Source organism: Strix uralensis, chromosome 21, assembly GCF_047716275.1.
Source record: "Strix uralensis isolate ZFMK-TIS-50842 chromosome 21, bStrUra1, whole genome shotgun sequence".
Taxonomy (NCBI): Eukaryota; Metazoa; Chordata; class Aves; order Strigiformes; family Strigidae; genus Strix; species Strix uralensis.
In genome coordinates this window covers 10,617,410-10,637,895 of record NC_133992.1, presented here as the reverse complement: position 1 = coordinate 10,637,895, position 20,486 = coordinate 10,617,410, and the positions used below count along the sequence as shown (strand labels likewise).

Below are 20,486 nucleotides of genomic sequence, written 5' to 3'. Positions count from 1 at the left end.
GGGCGGGCGCTGACCCGGCCCGGCGGCGGCTGAGGGGCGGCGCGGCCGCAGCGGTAAGGGCAGCGTGCGGGAGCCCGGGGCACGGGGAAGGCGGGGAGGGGGGGAACGTGGGGGTTTTTAGGGGTGGGGGGGTGTCAGAGCCCGGCGGGAAGCGCCCGGGGCGGCGGGGCCGGGGCCGGGCGCGGCGGCGGCTTTGAATGAGCCAATGGCGGCGGGGCCCGCGGCCGCCGCTCCCGGGGCTGCCCGCGCTGCTCCCGCCCGGCAGGTGCCACCGGGCCCCGCCGCCCGCCGGGAGAGGGGGGGACACCCGGCTCCGTGCCCCCCGCCCCCCCCCTCCCGCCGCTTATCCCGCTGCCCGGCGTGGGAGCTCCCACCCGTGACCGGGGAGCGGCGGGAGCTCTGTGTCCCCGTCCCCCCCCAGCTCCCCGCCCGCCGCAGACCCTCCGCCGGGCGCCCCCCGGGGCTTGCAGGGAGCGGGGCGGGGGGGGGGGGGCGCAGAGCTGCCCCCGCTGCTCCCCACGCGTAAATCCGCGCAGACTGCGCGGGGACATGTCACAGCTCGCTGCGGCGGCTCCTGCCAGCCCCCGGCCCGCAGAAGCTCGCTTTTTCGCCTTTTTAAAAAAAATTTTAATTTTTTTTAAACTTTTTTCCGGTCGCCCCCGGTTTACCGTCAGTTTACTCGCTGCCGCCCATCGAGGCTGCTCGCGGGGAAGCGGGAGCGTTGTTAGCAGCGGGGTGCGGGCAGAGGGGGTTGCGTGGCGAGGTTTCGTGTCGTGATCCGCGGCGCGAGGTCCCGCGTGTTGCCGTGACGGGAGCGTAAAGGCATGTGGGGGGGGGAAAGTCACTTTTAAGTTGGTTTTTTAAGTTGGTTGAGTGATGTCTGGTGGCGATCGCAGCTCGGGCTGCGGCGACGGCGCTGGCGGCCCAGCACGGTCCGTTTGCCCTCCCCGGGAAGCTCGGCGCTCGGTTCCGCTCGCTGCGGCGCGGGGCTGCCGCTTCCCCCCTCGTGCGGCGGCCCCGTCGGTTTGGGAGCCTGCGAACAGCGAGGAAATCGTGAATTACGGACCACGTTAAATTTAAAGCGGTTATCCCTCACGTGCCCCTTCCTGAGGCTGAGCCTGTGCAGGCCTGTGGCGTGTTTCCGTGCCCCGCGGTGAGGTGGCTCCGCGCTGCGGGAGCCGGGGCGGTCGGGGGGTTCATTCACTCTTGCTCGACAGCAGCAGAAATTCTGGCTGCTCCATAATCAAACCTGGCTCATCAGCGCTTGTTTCGCGGGTCCTGAGCACCCGCTGGTGGGGCTGAACCAGCCCCGGGCTCGGTGCTTCCAGGTAAAACCCTCCGGGACCCCGCGCTCGGCCGATGGGCGTGTTGTGTCGCGGCACGAGGGCAGGGTGACGAGCGTGTGCGTCCCCTCCAGGCTCTGCTGATGGAGACCGCCAAGCTCAACCCCATCATCCGGGATGTCTACGGGGCCGCTGGCCGTGTCCAGCAAACACCGGCCGCTGCCTCAGCACGGAGGAGCAGCGGCTGCCGAGAGCTCATGGTCAAGCTGACGGAGGGGCAGTACGTGCTGTGCCGCTGGACCGATGGGCTCTATTACCTTGGAAAGATCAAAAGGGTAAGGTGGGCACCCAGAAGGGTAAAGTGGGCACCCAAAGTGTAGCTAGTGCCATTCCTGTGTTGGCTTGCAGCTCAGAGGGGTGCTGGCCTGGGCTGCAACATGTTCTTTGGTCACTGGCGTATTTTGGGTTGATGTCCTGCCCTTGGGGGTCGCACCCCAACCTGACCTCCTGCAGCCCCAAGAGGCGGGGCTGGTCACCAGGGAAAACAGGGAAGTGCTGGGAGTGGGAGCTGATGCCCGGTGGTTCTTCCCGCTCTCTCCCCGCAGGTGAGCGGCTCCAAGCAGAGCTGCCTCGTCACGTTTGAGGACAACTCCAAGTACTGGGTCCTCTGGAAGGACATCCAGCATGGTGAGTGCTGCCCCATCCTCCCTTCCCACCGCCGTGCCAGGGGGTCCTTCCTGGCGCCACAGAGACACGTGGCTGTGCCTCGCGCGTCTCCGACTCTGCCACCCCCGTCCCGCAGCCGGTGTCCCCGGGGAGGAGCCCAAGTGCAACATCTGCCTGGGAAAGACGTCGGGCCCCATGAACGAAATCCTCATCTGTGGGAAGTGCGGGCTGGGTGAGTGCAGGCGCCTCGCCCCGGGGATGGATGGGGGGGGGGGCCGGCCGGCGCGGCGGCGCTGACGCTGAGCCCTCGCGCAGGTTATCACCAGCAGTGCCACGTCCCGGTGGCGAGCGGCGGTGAGGGCCCGCTGGGGACACCGTGGTTCTGCCGCCGTTGCATTTTCGCCCTGGCCGTGCGGGTGAGTGGGGCTGCCCCGGGGTTACTGGCTCTGCGTACCGCCCGCCCTTGGCGCAGCGGGGCAGGATGCGGCCCCTCCGCCACCCCGGGGGGCTGTGCTGACCCCCATCCCGCTGGCTCCTGCAGAAGGGGGGTGCCCTGAAGAAGGGAGCCATCGCTAAGACGCTGCAAGCCGTCAAGATGGTGCTGTCCTACAACCCCGACCTGCTCGAGTGGGACTCCCCGCACCGGACCAACCAGCAGCAGTGTTACTGCTACTGCGGCGGCCCCGGCGAGTAAGCCCCTGCCTGCAGGGAGGGGGGGCGCGTTTGGTTTTGTGGGGTAAAGCGTTTGCAAAGGTGGTTGGGATCAGGGTGGGGGGTTTTTCCTGCCCCAGAAGGAAGTCCTCAGCTTGCAGGGTGCTGCTCCTGGAGCTGGTGGCTTTGCTGCCCACGCTGCCTTTGCCATCCAGGTCTCCGCTCGCTCACAGAGGCTGTAGAAAATACCAGTTAGGGCCAAACTTTCTCACCCTGGCTGGGGGGTTCTGTGCCTGGGAGGGGGCCGGGGCGGTGGCTGCCCTCACCATCACCCTCCTCCTTTCCCTCCCCAGGTGGTACCTGAAGATGCTGCAGTGCTACCGCTGCCGGCAGTGGTTCCACGAAGCCTGCACCCAGTGCCTCAGCGACCCCATGATGTTCGGGGACCGGTACGTCCCTTCTGGACTTTGTGGGGCTGGTGCTGGACATCAGAGCTGTTCCCCAGGGTGGGGGCTCATGCATGGACACATCCCCGGTCTGTATCTCCCCGATCTGGCTGTGGCCCTGATGTGGATCAGCCACCCCGAGGGCAGGCGGGTGGCCCAGTCCCTGATCCTCCTGGCTCCGCTGTCCCTGTTGGCACCCAGAGCACTGTCCTCTGTGAGGAACCCCACCCCCAGCGCTCTCCCTCCCCACTATTTTCCAGGTTCTATGTGTTTTTCTGCTCCGTATGCAACCAGGGACCTGAATACATCAAGCGCCTGCCCTTGAGATGGTAAGAAATGGCCTCAGCTCCTTCGGGACATGCCGGGGTGGCCGTGGGGCACCTCCTGCCCATCCCAGCCAGGCCCTGAGCAGGAGCCTTTGCTCAGTGCCCGGTGTGCAGCTCCTCCTGCCCGGCCCTGTGGGGCTGTTTTCCAGGGAGGCTGTTTCTCAATCTGCCCCAAACCTCCTGTTTGTCCAGGAGCCAAGGTACACATTTGGCAGAAGATAACAGCAAAAAGCAATTGGGTGACAAGTCATCAAATTCTGTGATTAAATACAAGTTTACAAGTGGTACTGTTTAGCGTACCTTGACAGTCTGAAAGCACTTTATAAAATATATTAACAGTGCCAGCAGCCCAGCTTTTCCCTGCTGTTCTCCTTGTGCTCGGCCGTGTCAGACGTGTTACTGCTGCTCACGGGCTGCTGGGACGTGGCTGCCTTGGGGACGTTGCACCGAGCAGCACAGCAGGCTGGGAGAAGAAGGGAAATCCTGCAGGATATGTTGCTTGGCTTTCATTTTCAGAGATGCAAGTGTAAAATCCCACCAGACAGACTGTGTTGTTAAAATAGTCTATTTTCATGTGGATAAGAGCTGTCCTACTCCTGTACCTAACTGCAGCAAGAGCACACAGCTGGGGCTTATTAAAAAGCTGGAAAACTGGGCATTCATCCTGGGAATGGCGTGTCCTCCAGCTCCTAGGCTTGGGGGTCTTGGTGTTTGGGGTTGCCCCCAGCTGCGGGCAGCGTCCCACCCTTCCCTAGAGCTCAAGGGATGCTGTCCTGCCTGTGGCATCCCCTGGGCTGTGCCTCTGGGCTGAGTTGCTTCCCGTGAGGTGTGGGAATGGTCCCAGTTTCCAGCGGGTGAGTTTTGGGAGAACCGTGCTGGGGGCTGAGCTCGAGCAGCGCTGGTAGAGCAGAGCAGCTGGTGGGCACCGCCCTGCCAGGGAGAGGGCGGCTGCTGACGCTCCTCCACTTCTCTCCCGCAGGGTGGATGTCGTCCATCTCGCCCTCTACAACCTGGGTGTGCAGAGCAAGAAGAAGTACTTTGACTTTGAGGAGATCTTGGCCTTCGTGAACCAGCACTGGGATCCGCTGCAGCTTGGGAAGGTAAAAACACACAGCCCGGGCTGGACAGCAGCTGCAGGGAGGGAGAGGGGCTGCTGGGGACACAAGTCACGGCCGGTTGTCCCCAAAGCCCTGACACAAAGGGACTTGGACGCTTCTTCCCCGCAGTGGCCGAGCCCCTGAGGCTGGGGCACGTTGGCCAGCGAAGGGCAGTGGTCATGGTGAAATGGTGGGGCAGCGAGTTCTGCCCCTTGTTTGGGTTGTTTTCCCCTCTCAGCGGCTGCCGACGCCGAGGTGTGTTTGAGTGTTACTTGTTCAGAAAGGGTCGGAGCTTTGGGAGTGCCTGCTCACTGTGACCCGAGCCTTGGACAGTCCCCCGCAGGGAAGGAGCTTTAAAACACACACCGGGTTTCTGTGGGTGGGCAGGAGCACCCGGCCGGGGGTGTTTGAACCTGCTGGCAACACCCAGCAGCTCCCATGAGCTGTTCACCCACCCCGGGGTTGGTGTCCGAGCAGGGTGTCCCCAGCGACCAGCGTCGGCGGTGGAGGATGCTGCTCCCCACGCTGGGAAGCAGTGCTGAGCCCCAGGCATGGGCCCTGGGCAGAGCTGAGGGACCTTTCCTGGGGCTGGGGGGCAGCTGGGGCAGTCGGGGGTTGGATAGTGGAAGGGGGTGTGCCGACCTGTGCCACCGTGCCAACAGCCCCACTCCGATAGAGCTTGGGCATCTCTGCAAAATCCCGTTCGTGCAGCGCTCGGCACAGGCAGCTCCTGCTCAGAATGAGCTTAATGACCTTCCTCTGTGCTGGGGTTTCCCTCTGTTGGGGTGTCGCACCCGACAAGGCCAGAGCCGGGAGAAGCGCTAGAACCAAGGCATGTTGCAACCTGTCAGGGCGTTGGGACAGCTCGGTCCCCGCAGACAACTCCCTCCCCTGCCAAACTCGGGTGGCTCCGGCGTCCCTGGCTCCCTGACCTTGGGCAGGAGCCGAAACCCGGAGTTCGGGTTCCCCCGTCTGTTTAGTTTTTGCATGACGGCAGCGGGCGCCGAGCCCTGCCTGACCTCATCTCTCCGCAGCTGACGGGCACCCCCATCTCTGAGCGCGGCCCCCACCTCCTCAACGCTCTCAACAGCTATAAAAGCAGGTGAGCCCCAGGGCGCGGCGGGGCGAGGGATGGGGACAGGATGGGATGCAGGATGCTCCTGTGGGCCCCCGCCCTGGCCTGAGGGCTGTTTCCTTCCCTCTGCCACCCAGGTTTCTGTGTGGGAAGGAAATCAAAAAGAAGAAATGCATCTTTCGCCTGCGGATCCGTGTCCCGCCGAACCCCCCCAGCAAGGTGCTGCCAGAGAAAGCCCCCGGCGTGGGTGAGAGCGGCTCCTGCGAGCTGAAAAAGAAGGGAAAAAGCAAATATGTCCATAAAGACAGGTGAGTGGCCAAATTCGCCCAGGTATCCCCCATTGCCACAGCACCTCGCACTCCCCTGGGGCGGCCCGGCAGCCTCACCCCTGCCTTGCTTTGCAGCCTGCTGCCACGGCAGCTCCAGCAGCAGAAGCGGCGAGCGGCGCGGCGCAAGAGGGCCAAGTTCCTGCTGGAGGACGCCATTCCCAGCGTGAGTCCTTCGCCCCCTCCTCTGCGCGACCATCCCGGGATTTGGCAGCCAAGTGGGAACCCCGCCCCCCAGGCCCCATCCCTGGGGCTCCCCACGAGGTTGCCCCGCTGCTGCGGGCAGGGAGAGCCCCCCGTGGGGTTTGCAAATGTTCGGTGGCAAACCCGCCTCCGTGGGGCGGTGGGGGGGAGCGCGGTGGTGCCGGGGCAGAGGGTGACGGTGCCGGGGCTGTGGGCAGCAGCGCTCCGGTCGGCAGTGACGAGTGAGCTTGTTTTTGTGGTGCAGAGTGACTTCACCTCCGCCTGGAGCACCAACCACCACCTGGCCAGCATCTTTGACTTCACACTGGATGAAATTCAGAGCCTGAAAAGGTCTGTGTGGCCAGGCCTGGGGGGTGTGGGTGGCAAAGGAGGGGGGCGGTGGGGAGCTGCTGTGCTCCTTGTGCCGGGCTGGGGCTGACGCTGCATCCCATCCCCAGTGCCAGCTCGGGACAGACTTTCCTATCCGACGTGGACTCCACGGATGCCGCCAGCACATCGGGCTCGGCCACCACAAGCCTCTCCTACGAGTCCAGGTGAGGGCTGTGCCCCTTTCCCCCTTCCAGAGGGGTCCTGGTGGCACAGCCGGGGCATGGGGGGTGAGGGGCTGCCCCTCTTCCCCCGCAGCACCCTCGTGTCCCGCCACAGGGATGTCCTGCATTGGGGGGCCTGTCCTCCCTGCCTCCCCGAACGGGCTGGTGGTCCCAAAGCGGCGCTGGGCGTGCAGGATCAGGGCTGTCTGTCCTTGCTGGGCTCACCCGCGTTCCCAGCATGCTCCCTCCAGGCTCACAGGGTGGTGGGCGCAGCCAGCGTGGTCGGGGGCGTTTTTTGGGTGCTGCCCTCACCCCTCCTCTGTCCCCTCCCTTGCAGCCGGAGGACTGTGGGCAGCCGCAAGCGCAAGCTGGCAGCTCCAGCCTACGCCTCGGCCGGGGCGAAGAGGAGAGGCGGGGAGGCGGGCGGGCGCCCGGCCGGGGGCACCCCAGAGGGCAGCGAGGCAGCCTGCGGCCCCGACCGCCCGGATGACGGCATCGACAGCCACACCTTCGAGAGCATCAGCGAGGACGACTCCTCGCTCTCCCACCTCAAGTCCTCCATCAGCAGCTACTTCGGGGCGGCGGGCAGGCTGGTCTGCGGCGAGAAGTACCAAGTGCTGGCGCGGCGGGTGACGCTGGAGGGGAAGGTGCAGTACCTGGTGGAGTGGGAAGGCACGACCCCATACTGAGCCCCGCCGGGCCCCTAAACCTCTCCCGGAGCCAAACCGGAGGAGATCGGGATGATGGGGAGACCCTCGCCGTGAAGCAGAGGAGGGGCGCTGGCCTGCGGGGAGGGCTGGGACCCTGCCACGCTGGGGGTCCCGGCTGGGCCGGCTCCCCAGGAACCACCACGGGTGGAGGCAGCGCCCAAGCCGGTGCCGTCAGGGGTGAAACCCGCAGCCTTGTCGCTGGATTTTTTTCTATTTTAACTATTGTTATTTTGTTGGCCGTGTATATGCAAAGAGCGTGGCCCAGCTGCGCTTTCCTGATGGAGCCTTTGGCTGAGCCCGAGGCACCATCACGGTGGTGGTAAGAGCAGTGAGGTCTGGCCTTTCCAGGAGGGTCCCCCCGGCACAGCTGGGCACCCCCTGGGGAAGCCCCTTTGGGGGGAACCCACAATGTGCTCACGCAGACGGACGTCGTGCCGGTGGCTGGCACAGCCTGACTTGTCCCCACGTCCAAGCCTTACAGAGCAGACTCGAGGGGGTCCTGCTGCTAGAGCAAAAAGCACCTCGCTCACCCGTGCATTCACAGCCCGTCCCTGTGCCCATAGGAAACGTTGGGCGACTCTCACCAGAGCCGGTGTACAGCCTTCTCCTCCTCCTCATAAATCCTTTCATTAAGGGAATGTGGTTTGTTTTAAATGAGGGGAAAATGCCCCATAAACAGCCCACATGTGGCCAGCTTTTGTGGCCACGGGGCAGATGTACGTGGTTGCTCTTGTCCAGTGACCTGGACTGTGTGTGATGATGCACCAGCTTCATTTCCCTGTTCTTCTGACAATCACGGTCTTGGAAGAGATCGGCCTGAAGATACGCCCTTGCCTTAAAACCACCATGGGCATTTCACAGACCGGAGCCTGAGGCCTTTGTTCCCACAGGAATCTTCGTCTTGAATGTGCCAAACGATCAGACAAACCAAAAAGGCCGAAGAGGACAGTGGGGGGAGGGGGAGGGGGTTGTACGGGGGTCCCTGTGGCAATCCCCGTGGCCTCGTGGCTGCGCCTTGCTGGCGAGCGGCCACACTTTCTGGTACTGGCGTAGCCTCGGTGTTTGTGAGCACGTGGGGTCGGTTTGTGTGTGGAAGAGAAGGAGCAGCCCCCTTCTTTGACTAAAGCAATACTGCCAGGTTGTTCAGGAGCAAAGCAGTTATCTTTTTTAAAAAAATTCTAATATCATCAGACATATTTGTTAGAATTTTTTTCTAAGAGAGAGAGATATATATTTTTAATGTTGTCCTCCTTGTCTCTCCCCCATTGCCACTGTGGTTGTCCCATGGGACAGAGGGTGATGCTGGGGGGGCTGCCTGGTCCTGCTCTGTCAGCACACCCTGTCCTTACAGCCCCCTCGTTGTTCATACGTGTGCTCGCAGGATCTGCCGACCCCAGGGTGAATTGAAAAGGTTGTGAAAGTACTTAAGAAAATTCATCACTGTAATTGGCACGAGGGAGCAGGTGACATTTGCAAACCAGAGGCCAAAGTGTGGCCCTTTAAAATAAACTTCTGCTCCAGCTACTGCTAAAATAACGTAGTGGGACACCCGGGAAGGGCGTCACCAGTTGTTTAAATTCCTCCAGCAGGCACCAGGCCTCTGCGAGGTGCCAGTGCCTCACACGGGGCCGTGGCGCAAGCAGCGTTTTCTGGTGCCTGGTTTGGGCCAGGTGTGAGCTGCTTCCCTGCCTGGACTAGGAGCAGGAATATTTGGCTCGGCGTGTGCCCGGTGGCCCGCTTGGGGGAGAAGCTGTTGGGCGCTCATGCGGGGCGAGATCTGGGAGAGGAGGCTCCGTCCAGCTCCAACCATGAGATGGTTTGAGCCGAGTGGGGTCAGATGTGCCTTGGGGAGAGGTGCTTGGCCCCCTCGGGGTCTGCATCTCGGCTCGTCCGGAGGGGAGAACCGCCGGAGGGGCCCCGTCCTTTTGGGAGACATGCTGCCAGGACCCCCCGTCCCTGGCAGGGAGGGGTGCAGCTCCTGCAGCCAGCGGGGTTGCTCCTCGTCCTGCCTTGGCTTTCTCACCAAAGGATCACTTACAGTATTTCCCTTTCACCAGTGCCTAGGAAGCCCTTGTTATGGTCCCAGTTGCTGCCGGGGGGGGCCGGGGGCTGCCGAGCGGGTTATTCCCGCAGGATGTGCCACTGGGTGTTGCACTCGTGGGAGCACCCACAGCGCGTAGCCCTGGTTCCTCTCCTCTCCCCTCTCTGTCCCCTGTCCTCTGGCCTCTTGCAGAGAATTGAATGTGGAGCCTTTAAAAATATTTTTGTTGCAGAGTATATTTTGCATTAGCTGTAATAGATACTATAATGACTCTGTGCACCTTCTAAAGATTTATGAGTTCAGGTTGCTGCTTGTAATAACCAACTCTTGTTATACCCAAGTTGTAATTAATATGTCTGATGTACAATTAAAAAGTCTTTTTTTTTTTAACATCACTGGTTCTTTGTAGCGTCAGGATTATTGAGTTTGGGCACTGGGGGTCAGCCCGTGCTCCTGGGCCGTGCTCCAGGCCAGGCTGAGGTGTGTCCTTGGCCGGAGAGATCCGCTGGGAAGCACAAGAATGGTGGAAAGATGCGAAGGAGCGAGTGTGGGTGCATCCTCACGGGGTCCGGGGCAGCGGGGGACAGGGACACCCCTTCCAGTGATGGGGTTTGTAGAGAGGGGCTGCCCTCACTCCCAGTCCTAAATGGTGAGGTCCCAAATGGCCCCATCCGTGTAATCGTAGCCTAAAACTTGCACATTGGACAACATAGCCCTGACAGGGCTAAATAAAGCTTGGCTTTGGGTCCAGACCTGGCCTGGGGGTGCCAGTGCTCACTTCATGTGCTTTGTTCCTTTTTTGCCAGAGAAGGTGCCTAGCTGGTACCCTGTTTCTTTAGATTTAGCACTGAAAAGCTGCCTGCTCTCCAAGCTCAGACCATTTTCCCCTCTTGTCTTCTTTTTCCTGCACCTGCGAGCCTTCCCTGCACTACCTCTGAGGGCTGAGGGGGCCATGCCAGCCCGCGGGCACGGCTCTCAGTGCCTGCAACACGCCCTGTGCCACTTCTCCCCGAGACGAGCAGGTGGGAGCCAGTGGAGCATCGATCAGCATCGGGCTGGAAACCCACGACGGGCCCTTCCTCCTGCCTGGCTCACTGCGGACGCTGCGCCCGCAAACTGTGACAACGTGTGAGCCCGCCCAGGTAAGAAACACTCCTGTTTATTCCCTTCCCAGTCACATAAATAACTCACTATTGTTCCAGAAGTTATATCTCATTAAACTATTAACATGAACGTATTTCTACAAGGCTAAACTTGGCCTAGGTAGAAAACCACCGTTCAGGCGTGGGTAGGGGGTGCAGGGCCCCCCCTGGTCCTGCTGGCACTTGGTTTCCCTGAACTGGCCACATCTGTTGCTTGGCTCAGCCTGGCTCAGCCCGGCTCAACCCAGCTTGGCAGGTAGGGCAGGGTCAGCGTGTGTGCTGCTCGTGGCTCCTGGTTAAAAGCACCTTCTGCCCAAATTTCCCATTTCCTTGCATTTTGTAAGACTCGAACCAGCACGTTGCATGACAGCAGGAGAGGGTGTGAGCCGGCACATCGCGGGGTGCCCGGCCACATCCTGCTGCCTCCGGGCTTGGGGAAGCAGGAGGCAGAGCGGGGCAGGATGCTGTGACACCAGCCGCTGGGGACCGGGGGGGCCCGGCAGGGATTCAGGAGCTGACTGCGGGGATGTGCGGCACTGCTGGGGGCTGCTGGGCCATGGCTACCAGCTGGCATTTGATGCTGGCCAGCTGAGACAGCCCCCAAATGCTGCAGTGTCCTGACACGAGCATCTCTGTGCATCCTCGTCCATGGGGCTGCGACAGGCCTCGGTGCGTGTAGCCCTTCCCCACTTCAGCCTCCACCACCTCCGGGCTGCTCGGTACTCCCTGGAGCACAGGGTCAGGCCAAGGAGGGGATGTTTTGGGTGCAAACAAAATTCCCAAGCTTCTGTGTTACAGCAAACACGGGAAGATAGAACTGCCTCCCCGCGTGTGTGTAAGTCCTGCCTGCGCGGGGGGGGCAGCGCGGCCCAGCACGTTTCACCCAGTCTCCCCAAAAGTGAGGTGCTTTCTGCGCTTTTCAGTTAGTCCCGTGGGACACTTTCCTCTATCCATTTGAGGTAGAGAGGGTTTCCTTGGTCAATAGGCAGGCTGATGATTTCAGGGATTTCAAAGGGATGGATGGATCTAAAGTGGAAACAGACGCAGAGGAACAGTGTCACCAGCAGCCCGGTGGCAGGACAGACCCGCTCCCACTCGCAGGCGCAGGAAGCAGAGGGCTCCGCTCCCAGCCGTGCGCGCCAGCCCTGCCCCACGCTCTCCACTGACTTCAAAGCACCCGCATCTTCTTTTTGCCATGTGAGAATTTTGCTTTGAGTTTGGGGTTTACCACAGCCGGCAGCTGACTGCCAGGAGCCCTGGCCCAAAGCTGGCTGCACTCACCACTCAGTGCTTGGGAAATGCAGGAAGTCCTGCCAGGAGGCAGCCAGGGAATAACCTGTGCTAGGAGAAGGAGAATCCCTCCTTGTACCCAGAATGGAGGGGCTCGTTGAAGCCCAACAGTTGACATTCCTGCCAATGTTTGGTTGTTTTTTTTCTGATGCAGTGTCTGGGTTCTTCTGGCTCACAAGGTACATCAGGAGCACTTAAATCCCCCTGGGTGGGAAGGGGCTGAAGGAACCTGACTCCCAAAGCCTGAGCAGGAGATAGCACCCTACCTTGGATTGGAAACCCAGTGCTCCCGCGGAGCCAGAGCCTCACCTGACGTAGTTGGACAATTCGTCTATTTTGGATGTCCTTGTTTTCACTAACTGTGGAGAGTAAAAAACCAAAACAAAGCAAAAACCAAGGGAGAAGTAAAGGGGATGGAGCAATCCTGCATGTGCAGTTCCACTGCACCCATCAGGCAGGGCCAGCGGTGCGACAGGAGCCCTTCCTGGGCTCTTCCCCAGGGGTCCCCTGTGGTGGCAATGTGAGGGGCTGAGCCAGGCTGCCACCCCCAGCCACCCCTGCCATGCCCGCAGGCAGGTGCTCGGGGTCCTGGTACTGTCCCAGATCTCAGGCAGGTTGGTGCCACCCTCCCCAAACCACCCTGCATGCAGCCCCTTTTGGCTGGGGCTGACTAGGACAGGGATTTTTGTGACATGGGGAGTTGTCACTTACCAGCAGTATTTCAGTGGATTCTTCCAGTTCCCCTTTCCAGAAATATCTAGATTTAAAAGACAAAAAGCATCAGTAAATACAGCTCTGGCTGCAGCCATGCTGATCCCTCGAGGTGGGGATTAGTTTCCCTGCTTGGTGCGTTCTGCACGTGGCCATTCCTTTACAAAGTGGTGCTCAAAAAGCATCGCTGGCCCCAAGTTTGCTGTGCACGTGACTGAGCACCTCAGATTTACAGCCTGGAGCCTCCTTGGCTGTGCCAGCCTCGAGAGAGCTGCCCAGGGGGGAGGGCAGAGCAAAGGAGCTGGGACTGGGGTGCCCGTGGGGGGCTGTGTGGTGGTGATCCTGCTCCAAGCAGCGTCCGGGGGATGGTGACTGCAGGGACTGCGGCATGGCTGCGGCTGGGAGGCTGAGTGCGGCAGCATCACGCTTTTTTTCCTTTTTTTCCCTGCAGGAGAGGAGATGTACTTCTCATGAGTCAGATATGACCTTTCAAAACATTTATGTTGACAGAAGGTCATCGTGACTTCATCTGTGCGTGGGGTTCCTGTGTGAGGAGGCATTTGGAGGCGTCGTGGTGTCTCCTGAGTGGGGCATGGAGGAGGAACTGGCTGAAGCAGGCAGGGCCCTGCATGAGCAACTCGGCTCCGGCCGCTGTGGCTCATAGGGGATGAAGCATAAGGGGAAGAAGGATATTACTGGGTTTGCCCTATTTCAGCAGCCTCAGCTGGGCTCTGGGAGAGCCTGGGGGGGGATGTGGGGACCCGCTGCCTTCTTTTAGCAGGGGTAGGCCAGGGTGATCCTATGAGCAAATGGCTGTTTTGGGGCTTTGTTTTTTAACCCCTCTAACAAGTGCAATCCTTTTGTGTGGATGGCTGAGGATATCTGCAGGGCATGGCTGGTCGTATTTCAAGGTCAAAGATACTGTTCTTCCTTCATAAAAGTGCTGCTTAATATTGTAAAGGGTTTTTTTGGTCCTTATATTAGCTTCTTTTTAGGTCCTCTAAAAACAGGCGCCATGTCCTCAGGACCATAAATGACCTTGCTCTTTGCTAGGTCTCTGTAGCCAAGTAACCAATAAATAAATGGTCCCCACTAGCAGCCAGAGCATCTGCACGCCTTAATAAGCTTAGTGCGCTTTGCAGGGGTGAGGATCATCTCCACCACCTGCAACAACAACCAGCAGCCTTCTGGAAACTGTCTCCTCTCCCTGGGGCCGTGGGGTGTCCATCTCCTCCTTCCTCTACCCGGGGAGCCCAAGGTTGCCTCCTCCATTGGGGAATATTTGGCCCAACTTACAAGGCTGAGCTCTTCGGCAGGATGTTCACGTAGGCAGCCAGCTTCTTATCCATGATGGCCCTGGGTGAGACAGGAGGGGGAGTTAGTGCCTGTCCCCAGCTTGCTGCGGCTCAGCGCTCGCCCCCAGCCGCAGGGACATTCCCTCGTGCTGCCCCTGACTGCCAGCAGCAGCTCTGACGTTGGAGATGTGGGATTGGGGGTTAATTATTACCCTGAGAAAGCAGAGGCAAAGGTGACCTCCAGCTGGAGCTGCTTCAGCTCAGGTCCTCCCGGCAGGGCTCTGGGACACTCCCCGCTGTCCCTCCCTGTTGACGTTGGGTGTTGCTCCTGGCCTGGAGCAGCACAAGGGACTTGTGCCTCGCAGGGTGCAAGGACCCTGCCCGCTGTCAGCCCTGTCCCCATCTTCCTGTGGGGACACCAGGACAGGGGCTGAGCCACAGGGCATCGAGAACTGGGGCTGGGACGGACGCGAAGGGGTTTGTCTCCCAGTCATGTATTTATACTGTCCAACTGTGCCTCTTCCTCGCACAGCAGACTAAATGTGGATCTTGTTAAATTAACAACATCAAGGTTTTTCTACCCAAAATGTCCTAGAAATCTGAAGCCCAAATAAATTCCTTCCCTCCGGCTGCCTCTTTTAGCTGTGGGCTGATTTGTTATTGCAGAGTTGCTTGGGCCTGCCAGCAGAAGTGATATTTAAGTGATTAAAGAGTACTGAAGCAATCTCAGGGTGGATTTTTAGAAGAACTAGGTCAAATGTTGTGTTTTCTGACCACAGCAATGCGTGGGCCCTTCTCACAGAGATGGCAGCCCCGTTCCTCTTGCAGGCAGCTCTGTTAAAGGCGCTGCACTAGTGACTTCACCTTTGGTTTTCTTTAACACTGGCCTCACCGGGCACTACTTTGTACCAAGTGCTTTGACAATGCAAACATGTAACTTCTAGATGACATTGAACTGCAGAGAAGACAGGAGTTATTAGGTAGTGGAAGGCTCGATTGAACAACCTGCAAAAATTAACTCCTAGTGAGCTAAAGAATTAAAAGCATTCCAATTAGCTACTGCTCCGATTCAAAACGTTCTCCAGAATGCTTTTGGCTCAGAGCAAGTTAAAAGTTTATTTTCCTTACATCCAGGGTATGATACAGCCTGGAGGTGACTACAAAACAAACTGTAAGAAACTCTTAGCTTTCAAAAAGACATTATGAACTGTAAAAATATGACAGACTTGGTCGCTGGCTAGCGATGAGCAGATGAGCAGAAGGAGCACAAGAAGTGCCTCCCCCAGGGCTGTGACCTGAAGATCCCCCGGCCAAGGTGTTAATGTGCAACTGCATCGTGTTGCAGTCTGGCCTCTGACCCGTAAGGAAAGCTGGGCTCTTGTTTGAATGTGCATAAGCTCCATGTCTTCAGTATCATCTCTGCTTTCTCGGTCTCTTTGTAGAGGTTTATACCTTGCAGCTAGGAGCACAAGGCAAAGGTGCCCTTGTGGGACTGCGCGAGCTCTGCTGCAGGACGGGGAGGAATCGGGAGCAGCCCGAGTGCTGGGAGAGGAGCAGCCCTTCCCGGCGGTTCTGCAACATCTTGTCACTCCAGCAGTGCACCAGAGTGCCTGGACCCAGCTAACTCGTCGGATGGGGTTTAATGTTTAAGCACAGCAAGGTGATGGAGGTGGACTCCTCTCTGCTGATGGCTCAGAGGGGACCACGGCCGTCCGGGGAGGCTCCGGGCTGTTTGCTCTCACCATGTGCAGCCAGTTCGAGGCATTTAATGCTTGTAGAGCATCTTGAGTTAATCTGGCGACCAGCAAACTGCAGCAGCGTGAGCGGAGATATCCCCGCTGTGTTTGTCATGTCAAACACATGGCACAAATCATTTTGTTTTTGTTGCCTGCAACTTCCAAGTCACTTTAGTGCAGGAACCTTTTGATTTGGGTGAGTACCTTCTAATTGCTCCTGCTCTGTCCCAATAAACTGTGATCCTAACTGAGATCCTGAACTTTGTTCTAGCAAGCTGAGCGGAAACAAGCAGCCACCATGGGAACGGGAAACATTATAAGAAGCTGAACGTGATCTGTGGAAAATATTTGCATAATACATGATATCGTTGGGTTGGGTACTTAATGTGTGTTTCTTTGTCCCTGCCTCACAATAGGCTCTGAATTGAGACAGATGAAATATTAATAAGCAGAAAAGCAAAGAAAATGATAGGTACAAGTTCAAGGCAGAACCGGAGGCTGACAGGCTGCTCGGGTGTTAGATAAGTTATGTGAGGTGCTGTGGCCACACCATCCAGCCCAAAGGGGTCAGCTTCTCACAGCAGGCACAGGGGAGAGGCTACATCTCCTGTGTGGACTCAGGGCTTTCTTCTGAGGATTTTAAGTTAATAGTAATCCAGTTAAACTGGGTTAGAACTGATGCAGCAAACAAGCCAGATGCTGAATTCTACCTGCAGCTAATCTGCTTTCACAAAGCTTGAACTCCTTTTCCTTAAAACCAGCGGAAAATTTCCTTGCAGAGCAGTGAGTGCTCCACTGAGCAATGTAAAGGAAGAATAAACACAACAGCACAGGAAAAAGGTGTGTGGGAAATTGAGTGTAGAAGCCCTGTGTCATCCTCTACAACCATGGCTCATTCATCGAAATTCCCAAACAAAGGAATAACTCCACCAGTAGAAGCAGAAACAAAGTACATATATCTTAGCAATGGGGAGTGATTTATTTCCTCTCCCTTCCCTGCAAGATAAGGAACAAAGAGTGGAAAACATTTGCAAAGCTGTTAATATGAAGCATTTTCAGGAACTGAGGCTCTTTTCACCAGCCATGTACAGTTACTCCTTTTTTCAGAAGACATCAAGCAGTGCAGATATTATTCTATTTGAATTTTTTAATACAGTTGCAGCATTTAAGGTGACACAAAATCCCTTTCAGTAGCCTGTCAGTTCCTGAACGACTGTTTGGGCACTTTACAGAAGACGGAGAGTTTTTGGCAAGAGGCAGGGTAGCAGGGAAAACAGTGCAGGAGGTATTGCAGGAAACTTAATGGTCCATCATAAACATTTCCCCAGTCAACATGGTTTCAGTACTTTGAACAAACCGTCTATTGAGTCAGGGACTAACAGATGTGTGAAAAAAACCTCTGCATGCAAAATATCATGCAAAGTATCTCATACATTAAAAGAGAAAAAAAAAATCAAGGTAAAGCCCTCATTCCCTGAAGTTTATCTGGTGAGCAGAGTGCAGGCATCCAGGTGGTACCTCACAAGTGCCTGTTCTAATGTTTGCTGTGGACCACTTTCATCTTTTATTTATTTTCACGGCAGTGTACTGTGCTTTGTCCCTCTCCATAAACACCTCTCCTGGAATTTGTTATCTGTGTTGTTCTAGAGAAGAAGAAAGACTGTGGTAGATCAGAGAACATGGGGCTGTAGCTTAATCCATCTGAGGACCCAGAGGTTTAGGGCCATGGCTTTAAAATGGGTCTTGAAAACGAAAGGCAGTAGAAGAAATTGAGAATTGGCTTGATGTTACCATGGCATTGACTTAAGAGGCAAATGTCAGCTTTCTTTTAGAAAGCACAGCTCTTGGTAAATCGATATGTGATACAGAGAGAGAGAGTGTAAGAGAAAAGTGGCACCCTTTGGGTGGAAGTGCAAAGTACAGAGAAGTACAGATCCTCTCGAGGGACAAGGAAAAGCTTTATTCCACGAGAAGCCGCTTTCGAACAATTCAGGCAGACAAGCAGGGGAAGCGCCTCTGTACCTTGCAATATCCTTGGCAATCTGCTCGTTGAGACAGTTGATGAAGGCGATGGAGTGGGTCCCAGAGACGTAGCTGCCCGTGACGGCAGAGTGCAGCTGAAGAGCGAGGCTCCTCAGCACCGGGTACATCAGCAAAGACAGAATCACCACCTGAAACGCAAAACATGTGAGCGATGATGTTAGGGGAAATACTGCGTTTTGTAAAACTAAGCATTTACATTATCGGTGGCTCAAGGGAAGTCTCGAGTCTTCTTTTAATGTTACAGTAACACTAGTTGTAAGTTGAGTGAAGACATGCTCATAGGGATGTTCATTCCCCCACAGTGGGGCCAGTCCAGTGCTGTGCCAAGTGCTCTGGACAGGAAAGGGTCAGTTTTTGAGCCTGGATCAGCCCAGAGGTGCCCAGACCTCTGCTGTGGGAGGTCACACCCCAGACTAATGGGGGTTACAGACCCTCCCCCCCCCCCCCCGACGGCCTCAGCAGCCAGGACTGCTTTTCCGAAGAAGAATAAGGAGGTAAATCCCTGATTATCTCTGTTAAAATACATTTCTATTGCCAAAACGAGCAAGAGGGGACCCACCAGGCGTGGCTCGCACGCCGTTCCTGCTGAGGACGCATCCTGCAGCCATCCTTTTGCTGTGTGCCCAGGGTGAGGCATGTCCACCCCTCTGCGAAACGGTGGGGGTGGGACCCTCTGCCTCCCCGGGGATGTGGGAAGGAGGAGAGCAGTATGTCAGGCAGGGGTAGGGATCTGACCTTGGGGAACAGATTTGGGCTGGAGCCTGATGCAGGAGCAGAGCCCTGGGAAGCCTGGCGTAACACAGTCTGTGCTGGGACCCGGAGAGATTTCACCCTGCCCTGTCAGCCTGGGGTGATTACTCTCTTCTGCTGATAGTGTTGTGCAGCCCACCCAGGCTACGATACAGACTCACGTAGCAGGCAACAGAGGGTAAGACTTAAATGCAGGTTTTAAGTTCAGTTCATCTTAATTATCTGATACTAATAGGACAGTGAAGTTGGACCCTTTCGGGCACAGAAATCCTTATGGAGACAGCCCAGGTCTGTAGGGCTGTTTCTGTCCAACTGGGCTGCAGAAAACAATAACATGCTCCCCATGGACTGGCAGTGCAGTGGCAACAAGTTGGTTTTGCTGTACATTAGATGCTATTCCTGGCAAGCCCCTTAGCTGCTCTGGGTACTCACATGCCATAAACACAGTCGTGTAAAAATACATAATTATCTCAGCAGGGACGTTGCTGGAATAGCAAGGTTAATTTGGTGTGCTGAGTAATAGCCGAAGGATGGTGCCTGTACCCGGGGCTGCAGCACTCGCTGTCTCTGCACAGCTGCTCTTCTCTTTGTCTTTTGTTTTTGAAATAAACAGCATCTGGCCCTTATTCAACCACAGTGATAAAAAAATGCTTATAAGACTAAGAATATATTCCTTTTTCCCCTTGTTTCCACCCTCCTTTGTCCTCTGAAAAACCTCCCACTACAGGGCCAATGTCTGTTTTTAAAAAAGATTGAATTAAAAAAAATATCTCTTGTCACCACAAAGACTGGAGCTCCTTTCCATTTGGAAAATGACTGATGTGCTATACTGGTTGTCTTCTCTTTTCCAATACATTTGAGGAAATATTCTTTGTTATCACAAGGCTTCTCATAATAATTTTTAGAGCTGCTTTTGTGCTCTTTTTTCCACTAAGCTGTTTAACAAATATTATGCAACAAATCCCAGAAGCTACTCAGATAGTTACAAGCCAAACAGAGATATGCTGTGTATCAATTTTTTCAGATTAGAATGTAATCATGTTCCCTGCTTAGGAAAAAAAAAGAATCTGACCTGTTCAGCATAGCAATCATTAATCTTCTTGGAAGATGTATGTGCATGTGATGAGGAAATCCCTATGAACATTTGTGATTGAATATTAGTACAAGAGTGATCACTCTCTTAGATTTTGGGGTGTTTTCCCCCCTTTTTTTTTTCTGAAAAGAAAGATAAAAGTCCCCTTACTTTTCCAGAATAATTGTATTTGGCAAGGGACGGTGCAAAACTTCAGGATTCCTACCTGACAAACCGAATAAACTCATGACTGCCAAATGTTGAAGTAAACAAAACTGAAAAACCTGCTGTGAGATTTTAAGTATTTCACTGACCAGCAAAATGATAGTTGAATTTAGAAAGACTAAGATTTCTGCAAGATTTCTTTTGGCTTTGGTGAACTAAAAACAGCTTTAGGGTTTAAAATTACCATGGTAGGACTTTTTGCCTAGTTTTGATGAAGTTTTGTACAAAAAACCCCTCAATACCCCAAGCACAGCTTGTGGCAACCTTGAGTACGCTGTGAGTTTCCTCAGCTCAAATGGAAAAAAACTCCTAAGAAATTTGCTTCGCTCTCTGCAGAGAGTGAGTACATTCCTCCTGCATGATCTTCTTCTTTTAGTTTTTTTTTTTTTCCCCCAGAGGTTCCCTTATAAAGGTACAGACAGCAGCATTTCCACGGTAGCTTGGGTTGGCATACACCGTGCTCCCCAGCGGGTCACCCGCATCCCCCCATCCCAAGCACGGAGCAAGCCCTGGCAATGCCAGAGGGCTCCCACTTACCAGCAGCAAGGTGCCACGACCCGGCCGAGGACAGCCCTGGGCAGCAGGCAGCAGCGGGCAGCGCTGGCTCAGCCACTCCATCTCCCCAGCCAGGCGAGAGGCTGCGTCCCTTCTGTCCCTCCACCTGCTCTGCCCAGAGCTGGGAAGGCTGCCTGGGAAGGCTGCCCGCAATAAGCACTAACTCCTCCTCCTCTTCTTCCCCAGCTGCCTGCAGGCTGGTACCCGCCTGCCCGCCCCAGCGTGGGGCTGAGGCACGGGCCCGTGGGCCACCACGGCGTCCCCATGGCACTCCTGCCCTGGCCTGCAGAGCTGGGGTGGACAGATGCCAGG

General features: G+C 56.6%; 2 protein-coding genes across 5 annotated transcripts; one reads left to right on the top strand and one right to left on the bottom strand.

Moving 5' to 3' along the window:
- On the top strand, nucleotides 1–8,809 carry PHF19 (PHD finger protein 19). Of its 2 annotated transcripts, none has more exons than XM_074891152.1 (15): nucleotides 1–53; nucleotides 1,418–1,618; nucleotides 1,889–1,970; nucleotides 2,086–2,181; nucleotides 2,265–2,365; nucleotides 2,491–2,639; nucleotides 2,954–3,049; nucleotides 3,307–3,375; nucleotides 4,352–4,472; nucleotides 5,504–5,571; nucleotides 5,682–5,852; nucleotides 5,949–6,036; nucleotides 6,319–6,404; nucleotides 6,512–6,607; nucleotides 6,942–8,809. In XM_074891152.1, exons 2-15 carry the CDS (start codon nucleotides 1,427–1,429, stop codon nucleotides 7,291–7,293), a joined length of 1,767 nt encoding a protein of 588 aa, XP_074747253.1. In that variant the 5' UTR covers nucleotides 1–53; nucleotides 1,418–1,426; the 3' UTR covers nucleotides 7,294–8,809. The 2 variants fall into 2 exon arrangements, with proteins under 2 accessions (XP_074747253.1, XP_074747252.1); XM_074891151.1 differs by lacking the exon at nucleotides 1–53 and adding an exon at nucleotides 1,255–1,328.
- A 764-nt stretch (nucleotides 8,810–9,573) lies between these two features.
- On the bottom strand, nucleotides 9,574–20,360 carry CUTA (cutA divalent cation tolerance homolog). Of its 3 annotated transcripts, none has more exons than XM_074891154.1 (7): nucleotides 20,157–20,360; nucleotides 17,552–17,700; nucleotides 14,006–14,200; nucleotides 13,795–13,854; nucleotides 12,499–12,544; nucleotides 12,054–12,146; nucleotides 9,574–11,523 (listed from the first exon to the last, which is right to left on the bottom strand). In XM_074891154.1, exons 1-6 carry the CDS (start codon nucleotides 20,235–20,237, stop codon nucleotides 12,093–12,095), a joined length of 585 nt encoding a protein of 194 aa, XP_074747255.1. In that variant the 5' UTR covers nucleotides 20,238–20,360; the 3' UTR covers nucleotides 9,574–11,523; nucleotides 12,054–12,092. The 3 variants fall into 3 exon arrangements, with proteins under 3 accessions (XP_074747255.1, XP_074747254.1, XP_074747256.1); XM_074891153.1 differs by having other exon boundaries at nucleotides 12,097–12,146; XM_074891155.1 differs by lacking the exon at nucleotides 14,006–14,200 and having other exon boundaries at nucleotides 12,097–12,146.
- Nucleotides 20,361–20,486: the final 126 nt, after the last annotated feature.

Excerpts from the sequence above, each read along its gene's own strand:
- PHF19 (XM_074891152.1), top strand. The coding sequence starts at position 1,427 with ATGGAGACCGCCAAGCTCAACCCCATCATCCGGGATGTCTACGGGGCC. Across the intron at positions 1,619-1,888 it reads ACCTTGGAAAGATCAAAAGG|GTGAGCGGCTCCAAGCAGAG; the intron begins GTAAGGTGGGCA and ends CTCTCCCCGCAG. Across the intron at positions 4,473-5,503 it reads ATCCGCTGCAGCTTGGGAAG|CTGACGGGCACCCCCATCTC; the intron begins GTAAAAACACAC and ends ATCTCTCCGCAG.
- CUTA (XM_074891153.1), bottom strand. The coding sequence starts at position 20,237 with ATGGAGTGGCTGAGCCAGCGCTGCCCGCTGCTGCCTGCTGCCCAGGGC. Across the intron at positions 14,201-17,551 it reads ATTGCCAAGGATATTGCAAG|GAAGATGGGGACAGGGCTGA; the intron begins GTACAGAGGCGC and ends GTGTCCCCACAG. Across the intron at positions 11,524-12,096 it reads GAATTGTCCAACTACGTCAG|ATCCATCCATCCCTTTGAAA; the intron begins GTGAGGCTCTGG and ends TTTCCACTTTAG.